General features: G+C 43.7%; 1 protein-coding gene across 1 annotated transcript in view; it reads left to right on the top strand.

The window, feature by feature from the left end:
* The window catches only part of rab35b (RAB35, member RAS oncogene family b), a 58,682-nt gene that overhangs the window by 8,729 nt on the left and 29,961 nt on the right, over positions 1-19,992 (top strand). Inside the window, exons 2-3 of the mRNA XM_060931787.1 lie at positions 5,863-5,913; positions 6,086-6,209. Coding sequence (XP_060787770.1) covers positions 5,863-5,913; positions 6,086-6,209 — 175 coding nt within the window. The remainder of the gene's footprint in view (positions 1-5,862; positions 5,914-6,085; positions 6,210-19,992) is intronic.

Below are 19,992 nucleotides of genomic sequence, written 5' to 3'. Positions count from 1 at the left end.
AGTCATCCCAAAATAAGCCAAAGCAAAGTTTGATTGCTGATGCGTTCAGTAGTGTTACACCGTATGAGTCGACGTCCACCAGACATAAAGAAATTACAGACGCTATAACATACCACATTGCAAAAGACATGGTACCTGTGTACAGTCTCGAAAGAGGGCTTTAAAAAAATGGTTCAGACGCTGGACAAGCGATATAAAATACCATCCCGAACACATTTTAATCAAGTGGCCATTCCGAAACTCTATAATGAGTGTAAAATGAATGTTGAATCCGAGCTCCGTGAAATCGATCATTTCGCCACAACCACAGACCCATTGTTAAAGCAGAGCTGCAGTAAAATGTTTGATTTGTAATGTATTTATTCATAATTTATGTTAATGTTGATGACTGGCAGTGAGTTCTTAAAAATAAAACTGCACTTTCCACATTTTTTTGTATTATGATGTTTTTATTTTTCTGAAAAATGCTTGGTTTTTACCAAACCCGTAGTCATATTGTATCGATATTGAGTTATCTGGCATGAATATCGAGATATGAAATTTTGTCCATATCGTTCAGCCCTGATGTATACGTGTGTGTGTGTGTGTGTGTGTGTATGTAGGTATAGGGTAGGTAGACAGATAAAGCAAACCTAAACTAGCAGCATCATGTAGACTAAGGAAGTGGCAAAACGGGTTCATGATAAAGTTCTGTAAAAGTATCAGGGTTTGGATGTTGGTCTCAAACCTTGAACATCCAGCAGACTATCATTATTTAATCCATTAATGGAACTTGGATAAGAATGGGAAGAGTGATAAGATGGCGGGGTGCAGCAGCTTCTCGACTCCTGGTTAGCGTATGACCCCTTCCTATCTTTTCTATTAACTCATGCAACAAACCGAGGCTGAAATACAGTGCACAGGACCTATTTATTCTGGGGAACCTGAATGTGGAACTGAAACCAGACCTCAAGGCAGTGTTGGGACGTTTTGGGCTGTTAAAGGAGAGTGGATGAAGGAAAACAAAGTAGCAGTGCGCAAGGAGACAACGGTGCCCCTGGAGGCAGAAGAGGGGGAAGAGAGCCGGCCTGCTAGCTAGGCTAAGGGCTAACAGACCCGCTCTTCCAGCTCTGTTCCTGTCTAACGTCTGCTCTCTGGACAACAAGATTAACCTGTTTAGGCTGAGACTGAACTTCCACAAGGAGATTGCTGTGCTTTCCTGCTCACCGAGACCTGGCTGAACGACAACATGCCAGACTCCGTGTACCACCTGGACGGACTACTTCTGCGCTGACCACGATCAGCTGTCGAGGGGGGGGGGGAAGCTGGGGTGGAGGACTCTGTGCTTATATCAACAAGAACTGGTGCACAAACTGCGTCCTGGTAAGCCAGCATTGCTCTGAATCTGCGGAGTTTGTCGCTAAAGTGCTGCCTGCATTACCTGCCTTGGGAGTTTACAGTAGTGTTGCTGGTGATTGTTTACATTCCTCCGAGGGCGCACGCTGGCACGGAGCTGCACGCACATGTCAGCGAGCTGCAGGATCAACACCAAGAGGTATTTTTTGTGATTTGCTGAGGACTTTAATCACACCTGTCTGACGGACTGCCTGCCCTGGTTTTACAAGAACATAGACATTGCAACCGGGGAGGCAATACTCTGGACCAGGTCTACACCAGCAAGCAGGGTGCATATGCTGCGGTGCCACGGCCCTACCTAGGCTTCTCTGATCACATCTCCGTCCTGCTGGTCCCTGTCCATCAACCTGTGCTGAAAAACCACAGGCCAACATGGAAGACCATCACTGTGTGGCCCAGCACAGCAGTCCCTGCACTGTAGGACTGCTTTGAGTGGATGGACTGGCGGGTCTTCAGGGAAGGTGCTACCACCGGTGAAGGTGTAGATCTGGAGGAGTATACCTCGGCCGTCTCTGGCTTCATCCAGAAATGCATCAATGACGTCACCACCACCACCAAGAACGTCATACGTCCCAACCAGGAGCCGTGGATGAGTGGTGAGGTTCAGCGTCTCCTGAGAGCACGTGACGCAGCTTTCAGGTCTGGAGATGCACTGGCACTGAGAGCGGTGAGGAGGGACCTCCAAGCGGGTGTGACATGGGCAAAAAGAGCACATGCTGATAAAATCCAGGGTCACTTTGCATCCAACGACCCTCGGAGCATGTGGCAGGGCATAAAGGCAATCACAGGCTACAACAGGAAGAGTGCAGAGTGTCCTCGGGACCCATCCCTGCCAGACACCCTCAACGCCTTCTATGCCCATTTTTAACCTGCCAACCCACCCCCACCTGCACCAGGCTCACTATCCCAGAGGGTGAGCTACCATCATTCAGCGTGTCAGCAGACGATGTGAGGAGGACTCTGTAGCGTGTCAACCCCCGCGAGTCAGCAGGACCAGACATCATCCTGGGGAGGGTCCTGAAGGCCTGTGCACATGAGCTCACTGAGGTGTGGACAGACATCTTTAACACCTCCCTCTCCCAGGCTGTGGTGCCAGTGTGTCTGAAGACATCTTCCATCATTCCAGTGCCCAAGTGTGCAGCAGTGAGGAGTATGAACAACTATCGACCAGTAGCTCTCACCCTGATAGTCATGAAATGCTTTGAATGCCTGGTCATGGACCAGGTCTGTAGAGGACGCCATCTCATCCATTGTCCACTCTGCTCCCACCCACCTGGAGAGCAGAGACACCTATGTGAGGCTGCTCTTCCTGGACTTTAGCTCGGCGTTCAACACGATCGACCCACAGACTTTAGTCAACAAACTGCTGCTGCTTGGATTAACACCATCCCTCTGCAACTGGGTACTGGATTTCCTGACACACAGGCCACAGACAGTAAAGATCCACAGCGTCTCTTCTACCATCATCTTCAACACCGGCTCCCCCCCAGGGTTGCGTCCTTAGCCCCCTGCTCTACACTCTGCTCACATATGACTGCTCCGCTAAACATCTGGGCAGTCGTATTGTGAAGTTCGTGGACGACATGGCGGTGGTGGGACAGATATCCCATGGCGATGAGTCCGCATACAGGCAGGAGGTGGAGGACCTGGTGGACTGGTGCAGGGACAACAATCTCTGCATCAATGTGGGGAAAACAAAGGACATGGTTGTGGACTTCAGGAGAGGTGACCGCCCCCTCCCCCCTCTACATCAGAGAAGCTGTAGAGATGGTCCACGGTATCAAGTACCTGGGGCTGTACATCTCTAGTGACTTGAAGTGGACCATGAACACAGCCAGCGTGGTCAAGAAGACCACTCTACTTTTTGAGGAGTCTAAGGCAGGCCGGACTGAGCCCTGCGGTCTTGGGAGCCTTCTACAGGTGTGTGGTGGAGAGCACACTGACCTGCCCCATCACCTCCTGGTATGGAAACTGCTTGGCTGTGGACAGGAAGGCTCTGCAGAGGGTGGTGCGCACAGCACAGAAGATCACCTGTTGCAGCCTGCCGTCCATAGAAGACATCTACAACAGCCAGTGCAGGAGCAGAGTGGCCCGCGTCATGGGTGACTCCACCCACCCAGCGCACAGACTATTCAGCCTCCTCTCCTCAGGAAAAAGACTGCAGCATCAGGGCCAAAACATCAAGGCTCCAGCGCAGTTTCTTCTGAGAAGCTGTGAGACTAATGAACACTAAGCCTAAGCTCTGATGCTACCCCCCCACTCTCCTCATTTTATATTTTTGCACATTATTGAAGTTTTCACTGTTCACCTGAACACTTTTTAATCATGGTTGCACTATTTTTCTATTTATTTTTAATTTTAATTCTTCTATTTATATACGCTGCTGGCCCTGAGGCTCAAATTTCGTTTACATGTGAAACATGCAAATGACAATAAACAACCTTGACTTGACTTGAATATGGCCCAACTGGGACTCTGCTTAGAGTTAGAGAAGGCTATCCGATAAAAGCCAGTAATCAGGTAAGGAGGACATTAGTCGGAGAAGCAGAGAACTTGCCCTACCAAAATTGCAGAGCAGCCTCAATATAGCGCAGCGTGACTTTTAATTCTCAAGCCTAATAAGAGCCAAAACCAATTATGCTGTGGTTTAGATGTGTGTAAACTAAAATGTTATACTCTTCATGAACAGAGCCAACCAGTTGAAATTGCACTGTATTTGATTACTGCTTAAATATATAATTGGGGGCAAAAAGGAAAACTTGATTATGCCAGTATGTCTTTGAGAACTGCATTGTCTGATAATGCTTTGTTTGCTCAGATGATCGTGGGTGTGTGTCTTGTCAGTGCAGTTACCGTTCACTACTGTTAACAGATCAAGACACTTTTGAAGCACTACTAAATCTAAAATCTTAAGACTAAAGAATGTTTTTAAAAGAATAAAGAATAGTTTTTAGTTTTCTTTAGTTTTGTGCAAACAAATGTTTGTCCATTTGCTTCTATTTTGGCCTTATGTGTAGGAGTAAATGTCCTGATTTCTAAGCTTTTTATTTATTTATTTAGGGACACTTGAGACCAAACTTTTACCTTATGAATAGTGGATCTGGGTTAGATCCAGAGGATACCATTTTAGCCATCTTGAGGCTGGAATTTATGCTGAACTTGATTTTACTACTGTCTGCGATTTTTAGTTGGATGGTGTTGGCATCTTCTGTGAGAATAGAGAGCTGAATCTCCTAGAATCTCCAGAGAAGGTAGCCCCAGTTGTCAGTGGAGAGATGCTCCAAGACTACTTGTTCCTGACAGTTCCTCACCTAGCTTCAATTATTTTTCTCCACTTCTTTTAATTTGAGCTGTAGTTGCTGACCAAATGTCTGTATAGAGTTGCTTGTTACTGTAGGGTAAACTTTGTTTCAGATTTTTTGTCGCAATTAATAAAAATGGGTAAGTAGAGTTGTGAGGTTAAAGCTAGCTAGTTCTTGATTGCTAGTTCAAGGTTTCTTAACCAACAAAAATTAACCAGCTTTGTACAGAGGAATCTGAGTTGTGAAAGGTGTTCACCCAGTAAACGCTGAACACCTAAAGTCCATTGCACACCTTCCCAATTCGCTTACTATTTTGTCGGGCCGATTAAATCGCTTGCAAATCGTAAATGTGTGCAGGGGCACCTCATAGCCGATTTCATCGGTTGCTCGGTTCAGATCAAACTGGTCTTGATATTTTCGGATGTGATCTCCTCATACGAAACACAATCGGTAGTGTGTGCGTTGTTACTACGATCTCATCGGTTATGATAATTTTAAACAGCCAATTGGAGTGCCAGGATTGCGCACATGTGGACTGCAGACTGGGAAGCACAACTTGTCACTTTGGGAAGCATCCACCTGTCTTCATGACATATTAGTTCACCTGATTACAGCAAACGGGAAAAGAGGAATGAGGCTATGGCTGTAATTGTGTCAATTTTGAAAATGCCTGGTAAAGTAGTATAGTATTGTCAGTGGTACAGAAATCACTTGTCTGGAATCCCAGAATAAGTTGAATTTTAAGAATGACTGAGCAAGTTAGAATAAATTCTTATTATTGATTTTGTCTAGTTGGGATTATTATCCCTTTTTGATTCTAATATTCAAAATTTAGTGTGTGTGTGTGTGTGTAATTTTATTTTGTACTAACATATCGTGATATATTGAACATGTGACTATCTATTTGGGCTGAATGTGTACGATGTCTCGCAAATGTGTGCGGGGAATTTTGAACCGATCAAATCGAGCTCATTCACTCGTAACAGATCGCCCGACACACGAAGCCCCGATCAAATCGGGAAGGTGTGCGCTGGGCTTAAGACACACAAACTAATCAGGAAACTTGCTCATTTTATTCTGTATTTGGCTGTTAGTATCAGCTGTGAAATGAAATCTGTTTGATCCATTATCTCAATTTTTAAAACCTGCTTCTTTTTTTCCACAGGTGTGGGAAAGAGCAGTCTTTTACTGCGCTTTGCAGACAACACATTTTCAGGTACCGGTGTACTCAGTGTTTGAAGTCATTTTAATATTCTTTTTAAATTGAGCAGTAAAATGTTGAACAGGCAAGACCTGAGGGCTCTTCTCCTTATTCTGGCTTGAAAATGGTAGTTGATTTACATAAAATTCCCCCATCTGGTGATACAGTTGAGTGTTGTGTTGTGCAGGTAGCTATATTACCACTATAGGAGTTGACTTCAAGATCCGAACAGTAGAGATCAATGGTGAGAAGGTGAAGTTGCAGATTTGGGACACAGCGGGCCAGGAGCGCTTCCGAACCATCACCTCCACGTGAGTAATGACAAACAGCACAGTGATATTTGACATGTCATATTCATTGCATTCGTTATTGGATCTAAAAGGGACATGCTTTAAAACTGAGGCCTGCTTTATGGGATGGTATGTAAAAGTGGCCTTGTATACCTATATAGTTCAGGAGGGTTTTTGGTATTGAAATAACACATTTTCACTAAGGACGTTAATTTACAGAGTGCACTGTAGCATCAATGTGTATTAAAGGGCTGATGACACGAACATGACACTATGCAATTTCTTAAATAAACTATACAACATGGCAAACATGTTAGATTTCTGTTATAATTACGTGAAAAGAAGCTGTTGTTACGCAAATATCCAACTTTTAATTGCACAGCGCAAGAAAACTGGGTCCGTGGCTCGCGGCCATGTTGTGACGTCAGCGGAAGAACACGCTGCGGTTCACTGGCTGTTCTACTCAATGGAAATGGCGCATGAAAACGCCAGTGAACTCTCTAGTGCTAGCTCTTCCTCTTCTGGGAGTCTAGAATTGTGTTGATCTCTTCCGAATAGAATCTGTGATAGCCTACCCTCTTTACCCTTTGCCTCTCGTTGCTAGGCGGCAGTTACATGAAAGCCGCAAGCTTTCACAAGCAAATACATGACTGATATCACGCCGACTTTGATTACATTTATGGTTATCATGTAGAATCTATAGCTCTACATACCTTTATCTTATGTCATTTCACAACACATGTTCTGACAGGAGGACTGTCTTTGGATCCGGCATAGCTACTAGTAGACCCCCTCCGGAATACTGGCAGTGTTGCCAGATTGGGAGGTTTCCCGCCCAGTTGGGCGGTTTCAAGTGCATTTTGGTGGGTTTTGAACATATTTTGGGCTGGAAAACGTCAGCAGTATCTGGCAACAGATACTGCTGACGTTTTCCAGCCCAAAATATGTTCAAAACCCACCAAAATGCACTTGAAACCGCCCAACTGGGCAGGAAACCTCCCAATCTGGCAACACTGTGTAGGCACTGCTGATGGTAGTAACACACGTTTGTGCTGAACTGAACACCCAAGAGATTCTTTTAAGCTGGGAAGGGTGTCAAAACAATCCAAATCGAAGTGTTCAGAGCACAGGACGGATGTTGGTGAGGGCTCCCACTTGTCACGAGTGTGCCTGACTTGCTTCACCCACTTCGCATGCAGCTCGGGATCTCTGGGAAACTTGAATAAACTTACCCCATCTTTGTGGGTTTTGGAGCAAAAGCCGGCAACACAACGCGAAGGCATAATAACTGTATATATTTATATTTATAATGTGTACAATAATGTCTAATAAAAATACTAATAATGATAAACTGAACACCTGTCGCATCAACAACAAACTAGTAAGTTAGGAGGAAGGTTCTTTCGCTGACGTCATATAGCTCCTCCTCCTCCTTCGTCTCCTGGGTGCTGCAGCCCCGTCAAATTTGCCCAAATAGCCGCGTTTATCATCATAACTTGTAAAATAGGCGCCTTCGTGAATTAATATATGGATCATCGGGAATTACTTTTTGTTATAAAACATCGCCAAAGATGTCAAAAACGTGTCATCAGCACTTTAACTTATTTGCTTTCGGAAACTGCTAGGGTTTTTTTTTTTAAAAGCATGTCTGATATTAGGATTTTTCTTGGGCTTCTGTGGTTGATCAATACAGTATAAAAATACACTCTTCTGACTTCTACCCTGTCTGCAGCATCGATTATACAGCATTTGTGCTCATTACATAAAGTGCCACTATTCCTCCTTATTTCCTGTGAATATTGACAATACCACGCTTCCTCGCACACGAAGCACAGTGAGTTTGCAGAAGATAAGAGAGAAACAGCTGGCGTAATTTTTTTTTTTTTTAAGTAAAGTTGTGTGTAAATGTTGCGCAAGCCAACCTGAGCTAAAAAATTCTGCTGAATTTATAGTTATGGTCATAAGTTTACATGCATGCACATGAAAGCCCAATATTGCCATGATATTCAATGATTTAGAACTGTTCTTTCTTCTGTGGCAGAATGATTAGACAACATACATCTTTAATTGAAAAATAAACAAGAATTTTGTTCACAAGTTTTTATTTATTTTGGGTTTTCTGAAATCAGCACTCGTCCTGGGCATGACGTTAAACCAGCGGCGCGGGAAGACATTGTCGGCAGGGGGTGCTGTGACGTGACCTGGGACATTTTTTTGAAGGGGGGTCTGGGGGTCCTCCCCCATAAAATTTTGTATTTCTTAGATGAAATTTCCTGCATTTTAACCAATCAGGCGTCCGAAATCCTTTTAAGCTTGCAATTGCAATATTTCGTTAAACTGCCTACTACTTATAGGCCTAATCCGTAAAAACGATGGGTTTTTTTTTTTTTTTGAGTGATGACGGAAGAATCTGAAGCCTGTCTGTCAACGACAATTCTCAGTTAACACGATTACGAAGGACAGGTTATTTTAGAAGCAGAAGCGCACAGCTGTGGTTTAACAGTCGCAGGTTTTACATCTGCTCTAGATAAACTGAAGGAGACGCGGATTCCACCCGATTACAGCCTTACATACCCAGATCCAGTCAAGCGAGTGTGCATTTCAAATACAGTAGTTAGTCGCACGCACACGCGCGCGCGCACACACATGAAACAGAACAACACTCTCGCTGGAACAACACAAACACCATGGTTCTCTCAATCAACAGACCGAAATCCATGAACCCACTCATCCTACTACTATGGGTTAGTGACACTAACTTAGTGTTCTATTGCAAAAATCACTCATAAAAGTGATGCAGCGGTATTTCACACTCTCCATTAAGAAAAGTAAAACATGATGAGCATGGACACACCGTTTTAAACGAACATTTTTTAAGATTGTAGTTACATCTGAGTCAACTTCAAAGCACGATGCTAGCAACACCTGCACTTGTTCAAGGCATACCAAATAGGCTCAAGTGAACATGACACAGCGAGCAAAATTAATAACCAAATGGCCTTACCTTAAAACGCTGTCTTGATCATATGACTTGTCGCAATTATTCCACTTAAATCCACACGGTTCTCTTCTGAGACATAGTAACTATTAAGTTTCAACTAACTAACTCTTACTCTTCTCTACAGACGGTCGACCCGTACTCGCTTCCTGTTGTAATTTCGCGCGCTGAAAAGCTGAACGTCAACGTCACGACAAAAAAAATTCTGATGGTCCACTAGGCTACATATTAAGTTATAAGTTTTAATTAAATCCTTTTTTAAATAACTAAAATGTAGCCCTCATCATCCTACATCTAAAACATGACAATCATCAGAGCCAAATGAAAACAAATAAATAAATATATTTTCACGTAAGTTTTGTTTTATGTTCATGTCAGTTTTGAGGGTCCACCACCAGGGGGTGCTGCCGCAGCACCACCACCACCACCAGGGGGTGCTGCCGCAGCACCACCACCAGGGGGTGCTGCCGCAGCACCACCACCAGGGGGTGCTGCCGCAGCACCACCACCAGGGGGTGCTGCCGCAGCACCACCACCAGGGGGTGCTGCCGCAGCACCACCACCAGGGGGTGCTGCCGCAGCACCACCACCAGGGGGTGCTGCCGCAGCACCACCACCAGGGGGTGCTGCCGCAGCACCACCACCAGGGGGTGCTGCCGCAGCACCACCACCAGGGGGTGCTGCCGCAGCACCACCACCAGGGGGTGCTGCCGCAGCACCACCACCACCAGGGGGTGCTGCCGCAGCACCACCACCACCAGGGGGTGCTGCCGCAGCACCACCACCACCAGGGGGTGCTGCCGCAGCACCACCACCACCAGGGGGTGCTGCCGCAGCACCACCACCAGGGGGTGCTGCCGCAGCACCACCACCAGGGGGTGCTGCCGCAGCACCACCACCAGGGGGTGCTGCCGCAGCACCACCACCAGGGGGTGCTGCCGCAGCACCACCACCAGGGGGTGCTGCCGCAGCACCACCACCAGGGGGTGGACCCTCAAAACTGACATGAACATAAAACAAAACTTACGTGAAAATATATTTATTTATTTGTTTTCATTTGGCTCTGATGATTGTCATGTCGGTTCCCGCGCCGGTGCGTTAAACTGCAACCAGGTGGCTGTGGGATTGCAACACAGTGGTTTCTCTGTTCAGCATAGGAACTCTGCAGAGGGTTACTGGTGGATAGAGAATGTGTGGCAGACGGAAGTCTCCTATAGGAACAATGGCTGGCACTCATCACTCAAGTTAGCTGAGTATTGCAAGTTGTAGTAGATCTGGGGCCCTGCTACAACTATTAGCCCCTTCGTATACACTATAGCTCAGAGAGTAGAAAACAGTGTCGACCTTGTCAAACGGGGCACCAGCTTGGACTCTGGTGGTCCAGCCCAGTGGAGGACCTGTAAGGAGCTGGGCAGACCTGCACCGTCATCAAGTGACTACCTCAGAATTAGATCGTGGAATGTAAGGACATTGCTGCAACCAGGGAAACTGTCAAGAATTATACAGCAGAAGCTGCATATGAAAGTTGATAGTCTAGGTTTAGTAGAAATGCTGGATGTGGGCGAATTTATAGCTGAAATCCCAACATCACAGGGCTCGACATTAGCACTTGCCCGATGGCCCGGTGGTGTTTTTTACGTCTTTCGGGCCAGTTCGGGCCACTAAATTTGGCCAAACAGTGGCCCGGGTGGGCCAGTACATTTTCGATACAAATTAACAAAGTTTATTACTCGTATTTTACCCAGAATTGTGAAGAAATTGTTCGTAAAATGCACCTTTTTGATACGAGGTCTGCCATCTTTGTTTTCATCCCGCTCTGCTCCGTGGCAGGAGTGTGTCGTCTTCGTGCATCTTTGGAGATGTTCGGCACTGTTCGGAAGCGTCATTTTGGCGGGAAAATAGCATCTTGTAGATGAAGACGGTTGCGGCAAGGAGACCATCAGAACGGTGAAATTCAAATAGAAATATGTTCAAACTCCACGCTCCCCAACCTGGCCAAAGGCCAGGTAAACAGTTTAAATAAGATCATGCATAAATTAACTATCGGGTGTTAACGAACGGCTTCATTTTGAACTCGGCAGCCAATCAGAGCGCGCGACATCACGCTCGATTTACAACTCGCCAAATCGTAAAACAGCATTTCAACGCACGCACTTTTTAGCTTCAGATGGTGTGAAATCGTTCAGACTTTGTATATTAATATCAAAATTTCAGGATACACTGCCAAGAAATATGGCTACATGTGTATCAACTTTTAGTGATTAAAGAATGAAGTATAAATGTTGGTTGCTATGACCTGAAATAGAACAGATAAAGTAATGTGGTAAATTAGATCTGATCCCATATTATATTATTCAAATATCCAAAGATGATGATAATCTGTCAAAATAGCCAAACTAGGTCTACATTAGTTCATTACAACAAAAATAATAACTATTCTGACCCTCTCTGGTACAACCAGACCATGCTAAACCCCGTATACCCCCAGTTGCTAGGGTATCTGCTGTTGCCATGGCAACGGTTTATGCAAATGAGCTGAATTTGCAAAAATGTACTACTAGTTCCCCCAAGGACATATCCTGAAAATTTAGTGTTTATATCTTGTCTTATTAAACGACGTTTCACCCCTTTTTGGCTCACCTGAGCATACCTGTTAATTAGCTAATTAACAGGTAATTAGGGTTATAAATCACCCCCGAGCAGGTAAGGCTTTGCAAAAATCTCACTAGGTTATTCCCCAAAGTCCACCCTTTCAGGAAATGTATGGTTTGTCAGTGATTCTCACGATATTTTATTAATTAAGAAATAAAACTTCTTCATGGGCAATAAAAATGCCCATTTAAATCCAGCATGATAAGGGTTAGTATGCCACCCTCACCTTTCATCCAGACTTGGGACTGGCCTGTGTGTCTCTTGTGGCTATTATATAAAGGTGTATATAAAAAGTTCATTGTGTTAGTCACTACACAAGACAACCACGTCATTCGTTTCCAAACTTTTTAATGAACTGCCGCAACACACCACAAGGCGGACTATAGCTCCGCCCAAAACATTTTTGGTCAAAATAAGTCTGTGAGCCGCTAAATAAAATACATTCATGTTTAACAAACTCGTTGTCTTAAAAAAAAAAACACCAGTAAAATATTTAACTAAAATCTTCACAATTATCTGGCACCCTGAAAGAAGAGAGAACACCAATTTTAATGAAATAAAAAAAAAAGATATCTTTAAAGTGCCCCACTTATTGAAGCTCCCATTGTCCATCACTTAGTGCTTTCAGCAGCTGGTGAGCTGATGCACCCTTTTTGGTCACAGTCCGCAAGCTGTTCTTTTGTGTTGCTCCATAACACACGCTCAATCCTCTGCATTTGAACAAGTTCTTTGATGCTGCTCATTTCCAAGCGGAGTCTTTTCTCAGAAACGGACTTGGTAGACTTCAGTGCATCAACAAGGGAATGATTGTCTGTTGGGTGGTGAGTGTTCAGTGTCACCTGATGTCAGTTCAGAAAACAGCATTGCCAGGAAAAATGGCATTATCGATCCCATCAGACATTGCCAATGTTTTTCCAGCAAGGGTACTTCGCACAACCCTTTTAACTCTCTTTGACTGCCATGCCAGAGGGGAAAATTTTCCATTTTCTCCCATCAAAACAATCAGATGTCCACCTTGACTGCCTCCATCTGAAAGATTTCCAAATGAGGCATCACTGAACATTACGAGTTTGAGAGCCTGGTCACTTCCCAAATGTTGAAAGGTAAGCATAACTCTCTTTGATTTAAGCTTGCATACTATTCTGTTTGCCTCGTGGATTGTTTGCACTGTAGCATTTTTGTTTGGAGGCCAGGTTGCTGGCATCAAACAGGACATCTGGCCTACTCTGTCGTGCTACCCAGAGAATCTGGCCTATCTTTGACCAGAGTTGGTCTCTTTCATCTTCACAAAGAGAAGAGTCCTGTTGCACAGCTCATGAAGGTGACATATGTATAGGTTGCAAGTGCTGAATGTAATTTTCCTGGTGGACTTGCACAGTTTTAACAGTTACAAAATCCATTCCCACATAGCAGAAGTTATGCTCCTCACGACCCACTTGAAAGACTGACCTGAGGTGAGGTATCACTGTTTTGGAGAAACTTTGTGTGCCTCCCCACATGAAGTCATCTACATGGCAGGCTAGTATTCCCATCACATTACAGTCCTGATCAGTCCAGTAGAAAACAGCAGGATCGACCTTGGATATCTTGCCTCCCGCTTCCAGCACTATTTCCCTCACTCTGTTGTACCAGTACAGTGAGGCATCTGCCAAACCATACACACACCTTTTAAGTTTCAGGGGCTGTATCCTGCAGTTGTTTTTACTTCAGTGTTGAAGTTTTCTGCCATATCTCTGACCTCTTCATTGTTGAATTCTCCTCCATTGTTGCTGAACAGCTTCTGAGGTGGGCCATGGATGCTTATCCAGTCGTGTATGAAGTGTTTAACGATTTCAGATCCTTTCTTTGTAGTCAAGACGCTTCCTGCACTAAATCTTGTAAACTGGTCAATAATGTGCAGATACCACAGACCTGGCTCTAGTTCATGGAGGTCGACTGCCACAGTTTCATTGTGCTGAGATGCTAGTGGAAGGCCAACAGCAGGCCTCGGTTTAATCTTGCTGTGTCTCTGACAGGTTTCACACACATTCACAATTCTCTGAAGAATGGAAGCACACTCAGCATCTCTGTTTCCAGAGCTTAACAGGAGCCTCAGCAATCTGTCGACAGAAGCGTGACCAAACTGTCTGTGAAGCTTCAAAAGAATCTTTTTCTTCTCTGTTGTGTTCATGTTTTCTGAGATTGTCAATATTTCTTCATCTCTGTTCTCATGTGGAGTGACATCCTCATGCTCAATTGATAGGAGTACACCGTCATCAGCTTGAATGGCTCTGCCCTCTTTGTCCATAATGTTCACACAGTAATGGCCAGAGCTTGTAAAGTCCAGCTTTATAGATTGCTGGAGCATCACTGTGCTGTCATTTTTCATATCGAGTACAGTTCCTGCTCTCTTCATGGATGCTTTACTCAAAAGAAGTGGAATATTAGCTGGAACGACTTCGATCTCAATGTTGCACTTTGTCTTGCCAATTTTTGCAGGAATCTTTAGTTTTTCTGGTGGAATGGACAACTCTCCCATCCCCAAACTTAAACGGTCTATTACTTTGTTGTTCAGACATCTTAAGATTCTCTCTCTCTCTCACTTTTGCTCAGTCCTTTGACATAATTGTCTAGCCATTCCTCACCACACACAATACGTGTACATGCTGTGTCTAGAGCCAAAACATTCAATCAACAAGATTTCAGCATTAGTGGGTGATTCTTTTGTAAAAAGAGTGATGTTGCACTCCTCAGCGTCTTCAGTCTCACAGTCGTTGGTGACTTTAACCTGTTCACTCTTGTGTGGGCAGTCTTTAGCCCAATGAAATGTACTTTGACAAACGGCACATTTGGATCTGCTCCCATATCTGTCCAATGGGTTAGTACCAGGCAGCGGTGCTTTCTGTTGCTCGTTTCGGCCATGGTCTGCTTTTATGTTGTCGTTTCTGTTCCGTTGTTACATATGCAGCTTCATGATTTATTCCAATCGTTTGACCAGACGTTTTCCTGCCGAAAATCCGTTTCAGTGCCGATTTCATTGCAGCAAAACTCAAATCTGTACAGGCCATCAAAGCTAATTGTTTGTCTTTCACGTCCAAGCATGCAGTATCCAGTAGTTTAAACGCTAATACGGCATCGGGCAGTTCCATTTTATACTTCCGCATTCGCGTGTATCGCTGTTCAAATTAAATTATGAAGTCCGCCATGGACACACTACTGTCTCTCGCTATCTTGTCAAAGTTTGAATATGCCTCGTATGTCCTGTCCTTTTCCTCTACTAGAAACAAACCATCAAGTTTTTCCATTAGCGTAGTCATGCCAGTGTCTTTGTTAAGGTCGTCCACGGGTATCTCCATTGCGATTTCCCGGGCTCTCCCCGTTAGTCCCAGAGCCACTGCAAGCGCTTGCTTCTTCTTTCCGAGCTCCGTCACTCTAATCCACATTTCTACTTCGTTCTTCCAACTTTCGTATGGCTTCCCTTCATCGAAGGTCGGTGGATTTTTATAATTTGTAGCCATCCTCTGCTACCAATGTTAGTCACTACACAAGACAACCACGTCACTCATTTACAAACTTTTTAATGAGCTGCCGCAACACACCACAAGGCGGACTATAGCTCCGCCCAAAACATTTTTGGTCAAATTAAGTCTGTGAGCCGCTAAATAAAATGCATTCATGTTTAACACATTGTACCTCTATTTCTATTAGAATATCTACAGTGGTGAGAATTCAATATCTACAGTGTTGAGAATATATGAGCCAAAGTTGAAACCATGACAAAAAAGGAAAATATGTCTACATCACACAGGGTGGGTTACAGGCAAAGCTTATTCTATAAACAAGTTAGTTGCATGGTGAGGCAAAACTTAGCTTATTCTAAAACTTATACAAACAATTGTTAATGTAAAACAGTAATCAACAGCATGTGTTAAACGAACAGAGAACAAGAACAAAGGAAATTTTTAAATGTAACTAAGAAATTGATAGAACAAGAAATGCAAACAATAAAATATCAATGTGAACAAATATATAATAATGTTAGCAAAATATGAATGATCTTATTTTAATTAATTTCACCTTAAAATGCACCAGAATGCACGAATATGAATCGAAAAATCAAAATTTTCCAGGGGAGGGCCCCCGGATCCCCCTCTTTGTGCAAGCACCTTTGGTGCTTGCAGCGGCTGCCTGCGGCAGCTGTGGTTCGGGTACCGGGCACATTCAGGCCACCACATTTTCCATTTGGGCCAGTAACTTTTCAGTTCCACTGGCCCAATGGGCCACCAGTGGTAAATGCTTAATGTCTAGGCCTGCATCAGATGAAGTTTAGTCCTTTTTTTTTTTTTTTTTCTCGTGAATCTGAAGGCAGGAAAGGAGTTGCGTTTATATTGAATGAAAGATGTACAAGGACGCTGATGTATTATGACACCTACTCTGAGAGACTCGTGCTAGTAAAGCTGAACGGAAACAATGACACCGGCATCATTCAGGCTTATGCACCCACTGCTGAGGCAGAAGAAACAGAAATCAACAGTTTTTATGACCATCTAACGGAGGTGATAAAATCCAACTGCAAGTCAAGGGATAAACTCGTGGTATATGGGGATTTCAACGATCAAGTTGGAAACAAGCGTTATGAGAAGATTATTGGCCCTTATGCGCTAGGTCAGAGAAATAAAAGGGGAGATGAGCTCATTGAATTTGCACATGGTCATCTATGCATAACACATACATGGTTCCAGCAACGTGAAAGGTGTAGACATACCTGGACATCACCTGACAGCACTATAAAGAACCAAATTGATTTACATCCTAGTAAATGGCAGATGCTGCAACAGTGTAAGCAACGCCAAAGTGAGACATGATACAGACTGTGGCTCAGATCATCAACCAGTTATATCAACAAAAACCAAACTCAAGAAAGTGACTGACTAAGGAACGCAAAGTAAAGAGTTGGAACCTTGATCAGTTGAGGCTGGATAAAGTAAAATTCAAAGAAGCAAGTGACACCAAATTGAAATCAATTGAGAAGGACCCAGCAACACTAACTTCAAATCAGCTGTGGAATGAAATAAAGAATCGAATAGTTGGTTGCAGACAGTATATGCGGGAAGAAAACATCAGAGAAAAAACAGCATTGGATGACAATGATCTTGGAGAAGATGGAACACTGCAGAAAGATAAGATCAGTCAAGAAGATTACAAAAAACTGAATCAGGGTATCCAGAGAGAGTGCAGAAAAGCAAAGGAAAGATATACTTCCTATAGTGAGTTCCTCCTCAAAGAAGCCTGAGAAAGTTGCGAGGGTGTGAAACTGAATGGAGTAGTCAAGTTTATTTGTATAGCGCTTTTAACAATAAACATTGTCGCAAAGCAGCTTTACAGAATTTGAACGACTTAAAATATGAGCTAATTTTATCCCCAGTCTATCCCCAATGGGCATGCCTGTGGCGACGGTGGCAAGGAAAAACTCCCTCAGACGACACGAGGAAGAAACCTTGAGAGGAACCAGACTCAAAAGAGAACCCATCCCCATCCGGGCAACAACAGACAACATGACTATAATATTAACAGTCCTAACAAAGTCAGCTTCGTTGATGCTATAAACCCCCCACCAACGGAAACCCGAGTGCAAAACCGTTCACGACAACTGCAGTCCCAAAGTCAGCAAATCAACTGCAGTCCCCAGCCACAAAAACACCACTGCAAGAGTCCAGAGCGTCCTCCAGGCGCAACCCCCAACTGTCCGCATGGGGCCGCCCTCCACAGGAGCGATGTGATGAGACTCCAACCAGACACAGGGCACCAGGATGGACCAGGCAGGTCCCAGGAGCAGAAGAGGCCAGCATCTCGATCCCAGGACCAACATGTAACTCAGAGGGACAGATTGGGGGGGGGGAGAAAACACAGGTTGTTAGGTATGCCCAATGTCACCTGAATAAGTAGGAACAGTATACATATTGCACGGAGTACAAGCAGGGACTCTGGCAACTAACTATGACAGCATAACTAAAAGGGGAGAGCCAGAAGGTAACACAGGCATGAGGGAGCCCCGGGACATAAAGCAGCCAGCCACTACACTGTCAACAAACTCGAGTGAGCAAGCGAGTGGGGACTGACAGCATCCATACATCCCAGTTTACCAAAACACACTATTTCTGAGGACCCTCCAGATCTACACCTTTACCTCATAAACACCATTAACAAAAGGCTTGACTAAACAGATACGTTTTCAGCCTAGACTTAAACAGTGAGACTGTGTCTAATTCCCGAACACTACTTGGAAAGCTGTTCCATAACTGTGGGGCTTTGTAAGAAAAGGCTCTGCCCCCTGATGTAGCCTTCACTATACGAGGTATCAGCAGATAGCCTGCACCTTTTGATCCAAGTAGGCGTGGCAGGTCATAGAGGACCAGAATTTCACTCAGGTACTGTGGCACAAGACCATTCAGTGCTTTAAAGGTCAATAGTAGTATTTTATAATCAGTACGAAGTTTGATTGGGAGCCAATGCAGTGTGGATAAGACAGGGGTAATGTGGTCATGTTTTCTAGTTCTAGTAAGGACTCTTGCTGCTGCATTTTGAACTAACTGGAGCTTATTTATGCACTTATTGGAACATCCAGACAGTAAGACATTACAATAATCCAACCTGGAGGTAATGAAAGCATGAACTAGTTTTTCCGCGTCATGTAGCAACATTAAATTTCTTATATTTCTGAGATGAAAGAAAGCTATCCGGATAATGTTATCAGTGTGAGTTTTGAATGAAAGACTGGGGTCAGTAATCACTCTGAGGTCTTTTACTGCTGCACGTGAAGAAACAAAGGCCATCCAGAGTTACTCAGGGCTCTACATTAACTTTTGAAACCACTTGTCCTGTCAGGCAAGTTGAAAGGAAATTTACTTGTCCGAATGTAAAGTTGACTTGTCCGAAGAAATATTTGAGAGAAAAAACACAAACTATTTGTAACCCAACAATCTTTATTGCATTTGTTGCATTTGCATCACACCGCTTGTGGCTTGTACTCTTGCCATGAGACACTAGAATGTCTCGCCTATATGAAGCTGTACCTTTAAACATGCTGCTCAAGACATCAGCATAAGTAGGATGCGATATGCACAGAGAACATTGCATTCCATCTCCGGTGTCTTGGACCCATTCAAATTCATCCTTCCAAGAACTGAGAAATTTCTGCTCTCTCTTGCTTTCATAGTTCTTCTGTGATTTGTTTCCTCTTCTATTCAGCACCAGATGCCTCAGATTCACTAGACTTCTTTGTGAAGCCGAACTTCAGGAGGGACATTTTCTAAATGTCTAAATTTTTATAATGAACACCATCAACAATTCAAAGATTTGGAAATTACCACATACTCAACGTAAATATACAGTTGAATAATGATCCCGCCAACAGAAATGTCAACAAATCCACGTGTATGACACGATTAAAACCAATCATAAACGACCGTTTACTTTTCAGCAAAAATACACGAAGCGGTATTGGCCTGTTTCGCAAGTGGAATATTCAGTCCCCCCCAGGATTTCGCGGGCCTTTTTTGTGATTGTTGCGGGGGGTTTTCCAAAAAATTGTGATGAAAGTTGCGGTGTTTTTTACGTTTTTGTTACATTGCGGGAGGAAGTGAAAGTTGCGAGAAATTGTTGTGATTTTCTCTTTTTGTGATTAAAATTGAGTGATATGTTAAATATTAAATTATTACTGAAAAACTATTGATTAAAAAAACAAAAGACACTGAGAAATGGTCCTATAAACAACTTTACCAATATAAAAGATTACCAGGACTACAAAAATGCAGAAAAATAGGCTTTACTTATCCAAATGCACCTGTTGGTTCAAAAGTTAAAAGTGCATAGAACCTCACAGCACAACATGAAGTTACCTTAAAATATAATATAAATGCCCCAGCTTTCATGTAAGAAAAAAAAACCTATTAATACTAGTACTGTGTGCAGGCAGTCTCTCCTGAAGACTAAATTTAAACAATTATAAACTAATAAAATAAATGGCTCAGGCTTCATAGAAGAAAAAAAAAACAATAGAATCTCACAGTATGATGCTGAAGCTGCCTAAACAATGGAAAATAAAATACCATTTTGGCAAAAATGTTGGCATCCATTAATTTCTTGTATTAAGTAAAAAATAATGTAAAGTGCACA

This window comes from Neoarius graeffei, chromosome 10, assembly GCF_027579695.1.
Source record: "Neoarius graeffei isolate fNeoGra1 chromosome 10, fNeoGra1.pri, whole genome shotgun sequence".
NCBI classification, from domain to species: domain Eukaryota; kingdom Metazoa; phylum Chordata; class Actinopteri; order Siluriformes; family Ariidae; genus Neoarius; species Neoarius graeffei.
Note: the sequence above shows the minus strand (reverse complement) of the source record. Positions and strands in the feature narration are given on the sequence as shown.